Source organism: Rutidosis leptorrhynchoides, chromosome 6, assembly GCF_046630445.1.
Source record: "Rutidosis leptorrhynchoides isolate AG116_Rl617_1_P2 chromosome 6, CSIRO_AGI_Rlap_v1, whole genome shotgun sequence".
Classification (NCBI taxonomy): Eukaryota; Viridiplantae; Streptophyta; class Magnoliopsida; order Asterales; family Asteraceae; genus Rutidosis; species Rutidosis leptorrhynchoides.
The window spans coordinates 137148914-137155891 of record NC_092338.1 but is presented as its reverse complement, the minus strand read 5'-3'; the positions used below and the strand labels follow the sequence as shown (position 1 = coordinate 137155891).

At 29.6% G+C, this 6978-nt stretch overlaps 1 protein-coding gene across 1 annotated transcript; it reads left to right on the top strand.

The window, feature by feature from the left end:
* Window positions 1-1342: 1342 nt before the first annotated feature.
* LOC139852596 (axial regulator YABBY 1-like) lies at window positions 1343-5573 on the top strand. Its single transcript, XM_071841902.1, has 7 exons — window positions 1343-1727; window positions 2012-2185; window positions 2621-2732; window positions 3585-3633; window positions 4683-4758; window positions 4920-4994; window positions 5251-5573. Exons 1-7 carry the CDS (start codon window positions 1605-1607, stop codon window positions 5317-5319), a joined length of 678 nt encoding a protein of 225 aa, XP_071698003.1. The 5' UTR covers window positions 1343-1604; the 3' UTR covers window positions 5320-5573.
* Window positions 5574-6978: the final 1405 nt, after the last annotated feature.

Here is a 6978-nt window from a genome sequence, read left to right as displayed (position 1 = left end):
TATTGTAGATATACTGTAATTCTTAATTTATAACCTAAAATTATCATAAATAAATAATGATAACCAATTTAAATAAGGAAGGTTGGTGTTAAAAAAATATTTATACTTTTTAATTAATTCAAATTAATCTATAAATTTAAATATAACTTAAGCATCTCCTTACATTAGATATCAATAAATCAAGTTCATGAGTTGAATTGGTTGATTTTTAAACTATAATATATGTCATATCACTTTTTCCCAATTTAATTAATCCGAAAAAAAAAAAAAAAAATTAAGTGATATAAATGTAGTGTTTATTTATTTTAAGGTTTTACATTTTACTTTTTATCATATATTTCTTACAGACATAGAATAAAGGTACGTATAAAAGATATTTATCTTCTTATTTTTACTTAATTATCATGAAAATGAGCAATTAATTAATAACAATTCAAAATAATAAATGATTAAAATCGGACGGTTTGTAACTCGGGAGTAGAATCAAGAGATCATTCAATGATCTCATATGAATTCGTTGCAGCTATTTGGCATCATATTCGTTTATGTGTTGGCATTGATATACCGATTCTTCTCTCTTTGTCTTGATTGGGATACTTGATTTGGGTGCAGGTCATCAAAAATATCGCATATACGCTACCGTTCAGACTGCATTGTGGTTTATTTGGAAACTCCAAAAATGCTCATTCGATGAAGAAGCTATTGTTTTACTTTTGAATGTATCATTTAATGTCTTTTTTGGGGGCCTTAGAAATAGCGGTAAATTTAAAACTAGTTGTAACTATTGACTTTTAAAATCTTTTTTTTTTTTTTTGGCATAAAACTGTTTAATTTAAATCTGTTTAATCTCTCTTTAGGTTTTTTTTTTTTTGGCAAGAGAAATGAAAACTATATAGATAGATGAGATCTTAATCGGACGATGAAGATCCTAATCGAAAAACGTACAATGATAATATGAAACTGGATGAGCTCGAAACTAGTAAACGTCACAAGTCGACGCTAACTCCAACCGAACCCAACTTTGACAACCAAACCAAAAACTAATACATGTAAATGGTGCTATCAATCTAACATATGCAAAAATCTATAATAAAAAAAAAAACAACAATGACCATAAATAAAAAAGGTAATGAAAATTAAGAAAACTTGTTACCATTCTTTTCATCCAGTCGATTCGTGAAACTGTCAATTGTGTCGATTAAGAAAGCTTGTTACTAATCTCTCCTTAGTTAAATCGTTAAAATAAATATCAATAAATGGAATGGAATGGAACGGAATATGCTACTACTGTATATAGAGTGGGTGGTTACTCTTTCATTCTGTATTCTCTCTCACATACAATACAAAATTCTACTAATATAAGTAGTATATAATTTGTGAGTGAGAAGGGTTTCACATAAACACAAGGAGGAGGTCAGATCCCAAAGGTGGTTAATCTGTCCATCAATCAATCCTTATTATAAAACATTGTGATCAGTCAATCTTATCTATCAATCAATCAAATCAAACACACTCTGAAACAGAATCAAACAGGAAAAAGAGAGAGAGAAAGAAAGACACACAAACACTCTCTTAAAAGTAAACACAAACAACAATCAAAAAACATGTCATCTTCAGCTGCTGCTGCTGCTTTTTCACCGGACCACCATCACCACCACCACCACCTCTCTCCTCCCTCCGAACAACTCTGTTATGTTCAATGCAACTTCTGTGATACTGTTCTTGCGGTACCACTCAATACATCATCATCATCATTATTTACATCATCACCTATATATATATATATATATATATATATATATATATATATATATATATATATATATATATATATATATATATATATATATATATATATATATATATATATATATATATATATCTCTATATACCTAAATTTCAAGAAATTAAACCGTGACAAGAAAACCCTTTGGTGCATAATAATAATTAGATATAATATAAATATAACAACTCTCTTTTAATTTGTTGTTGATGATATGATATTTTGTAGGTGAGTGTCCCTTGCAGCAGTTTGTTCACTACTGTTACGGTTCGATGTGGGCACTGCACGAATCTTCTATCGGTTAACATGCGAGCCCTTTTGTTGCCGGCTTCGGTCGCTTCAAACGCTGCTGCTAATCAATTTCATCTTGGCCATAATTTCTTCTCTCCTCAAAACATTATGGTATAAGTATAAATAATTAACTAATGAATTAGGGATAAAGTATTGAATTTTATCCATGAATTTGGTAAAATTTGAAAGAAAAATTAACCCCAGATGGGTATGTTCACTTGTGATGAACATCCACCATCTGATTTCTACTCATCAAGATTCAAGATCTTTACTTAAAAAGGAAACATTTCTAGGGTTAGGGTTTTTTTGGATTTAGTTATCCTTTTTTGTTGAGGTTCTTCCATTTGATTTCTCTACTTTTAAAGTTTTATAATGTTTTCTTTCAAATTTTGGGGCTTGGTTTCAATTTCTCCATTTTGCATGTTTGGGCTTAATTTCAAAGGGAATCATATAACTTACTCTAATTAACCCATATATTGACACTAATTATTCAAACCTAATTCTTTAAAATGTATGTATTTTTAGTTAACATTTGAAGTTTTTCAGGAGGAAATAAGAAATGCCCCATCAAACTTGTTCATGAATCAACCAAACCCTAATGAGCCTTTTGGACCAGTTAGAATTGATGAGCTTCCTAAACCTCCGGTGGCAAACAGACGTAAGATTTATTAGTCCTTTTAATTGTTATATAATTTCTAGTATTTTTATCAACTAACTATGCATTATATATGTCTTAGTAATGAAGATAAACAAATGTTTTTGACTTGCATCATACCATCTACTTGTAATCTTAAGTGGTTTTGATAAAATTGAAACAAGGTTTCTAAAATACTACTGTATGTGTACTTTCAAAAGTTTACAATCAAATCAAATGAGGTATTAAAAAATTTTGTTTTTGGTAAAAAGAAAACTCACTTTCTTGAGATTTTAATTCATGATTCCCTTCTTCTTCTTTGTTGTTTCTGAAATTTTAATTTTGTACATCCAAAAGGCAACTTTACTTCAGAAACTTCCCATTGAGTTACATCATTGACCATCAAGGAAACCCTAATTTTACTCAAAACCACACCTATAGTTAATACAACCTCACACGTACATTATTCTAACCCATTATCATAATTTTAATCATTAATATAATTTATTTACCTTTTCCTTTTTAGTTTTTGTATAGTATAGTATAGTATTTTCTTTAATTCCCTTTTACTTCAATATAATAATGTATGTATGTATATGTATATTATATTTTATCACATGTTTAGTGTTTCGTTCATTGACTTTAAAGTTATGTCCTTTTTTGTTTGCTTTTGGTTTGCATGTGTATGGAAATCAGAAAAGTATACATCTACCCCATAAAATAAAATGGTTAGAATTGTTTGATATATAGATAAAGATAATGATGATGTTATGATAGGAGAGAGAGATATTTTCAAGTCTACAAAATAGTCAGCAGTGAAATGTTTTTATTGTAATGTCTGTTTACTTTGTCGCTATGTTTGTCTTGTATTTGCAGCTCCAGAAAAACGCCAAAGAGTGCCTTCTGCTTACAACAGATTCATCAAGTAAGTATATAGTATATATATTGTTTAACTTTTTACAAAAACAAAAAAAAATTAATATATATATTTGTCATGAAATATCTCTATGCAAAAATAAATATAGAGCATTGTACAACATATAAGAGAATATGCTGGTACCAACTCCCAACCTAAATTGTATCACTAAAAACTTCTCAAATAAATATGGCTTTTAATTTTAATGTGTAGATGAATATATAATTTGGTGTTTTGTTTAAAAGGAATGGGAAGAAGATAACATATTAAACATAAATGTACAATTAATTAATATGAGAGAACATATGATAAAATGATAAACATACTAAAATATAAAAAACAAAAACAAACGTCAAATCCGAAATTTCAAAGTACCGGTTGATTTGAATTTTTGAGTTGAAAACGTACTACTTAATTAGACAACAGAGTACAATTTATTGAATGTATTTCTTGTACGATGAAAGTGGTAACAAAATATGAGCTTTCAACATTGTACTGTCCATCTGTGGGTTACATTGATAATTAATGGCTCAAATGTCAGCTTATTAATTACATTCTAACACTTTAATTAATAAATTTTACTCTCGATTTTGTTAATTAAAGTTGCAAGCATTTAACTTTGGTTCAGAAGAATTTGATATCACAATAAATATTCTATAGTTATATTATTATATATGTCTAATAATAATAATAATAATCAAATGTTTACTTAAATTGCTGTGCATGTTACTAGTAATATTTTAGGCAATTGACAAAGTATTTTGTTTTTACCAACATTAGCTAAATTATATAAATTCTACACAAATTTTAAGGTAAATTTGAAGAAAAATTTAAGTCTACATACTGAACCAAAAAGAAAACTGTTTCTTGTACAATTGCTTTCTTCAAAAAAAGAAGTAGGGCCTAGTAAATTCAAAGCTTCAAGCACATTACAGATGAAGCTTTTAGGAATACAGTAAAAAACAATTATAGAGTAGATGAATTGCATAGATCTGTGAAAAGCATGTTTGTTTTTTTTTTTTAATTTAATTTAATTGGACCTACTATATAAATTGTAGAGAAGAGATCCAACGTATCAAAGCAGGAAACCCTGATATCAGTCACAGAGAGGCCTTCAGTGCAGCTGCAAAGAATGTAAGATTTAAATAAATTAATAATTAAGTTTTTTAATTTTGTTGCTAAATCCAAACAAGCATCTATAGCTAGGGTTTCTTTTCAACTAGGGTTTCCTTTTTTCTAATTACGTAGTATGTTTTTTAACAAGTTTTTTTAATTTTTGACCTTTTATTTTAAAGTGGGCCCATTTTCCTCACATCCACTTCGGACTCATGCCTGATCAACCCGTGAAGAAACCCAATGTGTGTCAACAGGTAATACTTTTTTTACCCTTGAAGCTAGTTTTCTTCACCTTTTATTTCTCATTCATATTTAATTTTTTGTACTACATTAGATTATATTAATAATATATATTTTTTCTTATCCTTCATGTGCTTATGTTTCTGTGTTCATCTTTATTAGTTAGAAGCTGAGAAAGTGTAAATCTTATCAATCCAAGAATATCAATTTCTTGGCTCTTAAAAGAACTTGTAATTTATATTGTTTAACTTTGTTTTTGTTGTTTTGCAGGAAGGAGAGGATTTGCTCATGAAAGACGGATTTATGGCCACGGCTAATGTGGGTGTTTCGCCTTATTAAGAAAAATAAAAAGGCTAAGATATAAATAGCTAGCTAGGGTTTCTAAGCTTTCATATGTACTTTCCCTTGTATTTGCATGAATTGTCTAATTAAGACCGAATAATTAGGGGTTTGCCTTGTTTCATTCTACGTCTTCGAATCGAATTATGTCTATTAGTTTATCGTATCAATAGGGCGAGATGATGGAGATGTAAACTCTACTAGTAAGTCACCCTTGAAGGCCCTTTCATGTTGAGTTTGTGTCATATAATTAATATCCTTATCCTTAGGTTTGATCAATTTTTATTTTTCATATAGTATCATCAAGTAATTCATTGCATCCGTTCGCTTTTAGGTGATCCAAGTTGATAATGAATGCGATATACATATGCTAATAACGTTTTCATAATCTTATAAGTCATTGAATTAATACCTAGAGTTTCGATATGTAACTTTCTAGTGATCTATTATAGGAAAGTCTTGCTATTGATATGCCGAATTAGAGTTCTAAAAACGGATAGTATCGACCTACCAAGCTCGACCACCACCATTGATGTCCATTTCGGATTTAATGTTGATAGACTTTATCGATAGTTGCCTTGTCACACCTACAATATATGAGCAATTCATCTTCACCATGCTTTGACACCAACATCATTCAAAGATCATGCATGGTCCCTACTTATTGAAATCTTATTTAAGATGCCAAACAACCATGCTACTAAACATTTGTTCGTATTTAAGATGCCAAACCTCCTTGTTACTAAACCTTTGTTTTAAAGTAAATCATACTATAGATTTTGGAATTCTTTTCGGATAGAATATACATCGAAATTGGTCATCTAGATTTTTTTGCTAGGAGGATGCTAATTATTCTAAGCTTTCACATAAGTTTATTTGATTTATGCCAAAAAGAAATCAAAACGGATTGAAAAATCTCCTGTTCCATGAATCCAATTTGCGTTCATCCGATAAAAGTCAATTTAATGAAGTAATCGTCGGGTGTTGTCAACTTCCCCACTATTCTTGTAACTGTCACCTGTAATCCGCGACCCATGGAAATAAGAGATTGTAATGGCCGTTTTGGTTCCTTCTGATCCTAGAAAACGTCTAAAAAACCCGCTGATATTATTGTAGAGGATTCGAGTACGTGTTGCTTTTCACATTGTTATCGCCTCTATTAAGGTCAGATATCATGATTCTTTTGAAGATGGCGTTTTGTTATGTTTTATCTCCATATTACAGTATATCGGAAACAGCGGTAAAATTGAACTTAAATAAGTTTGGTGGTTAACTACTATCGGTAAAATTGAAGCCCATGTAAAATGAACCAAGGTAAGCCCAAATAAAATTAAAAAGAAATGGCCCAATTTAAATGGGCTGCACCATTTAGTATATTGGTATATTCGGAAACCTCACTATCACTTGGCTAGTATATCTGTAGTAATAAAATACTAACAATTGACTTGGTAAATTTGATTTTATTACGCATATCAAGATCAAGATATAATTTTGTAGTTCCCCAACAAGGTCTACGTTGACTGGTCAAAGTGACTCCCGACAGGTCCAAGTAATTTTAATATGTGGTAACGTTGAAATTGTTACAAAGCAATGAGTGTATTATTTCTTCCAAGTAATTTTAATATGTGGTAACGTTGAAATTGTTACAAAGCAATGAGT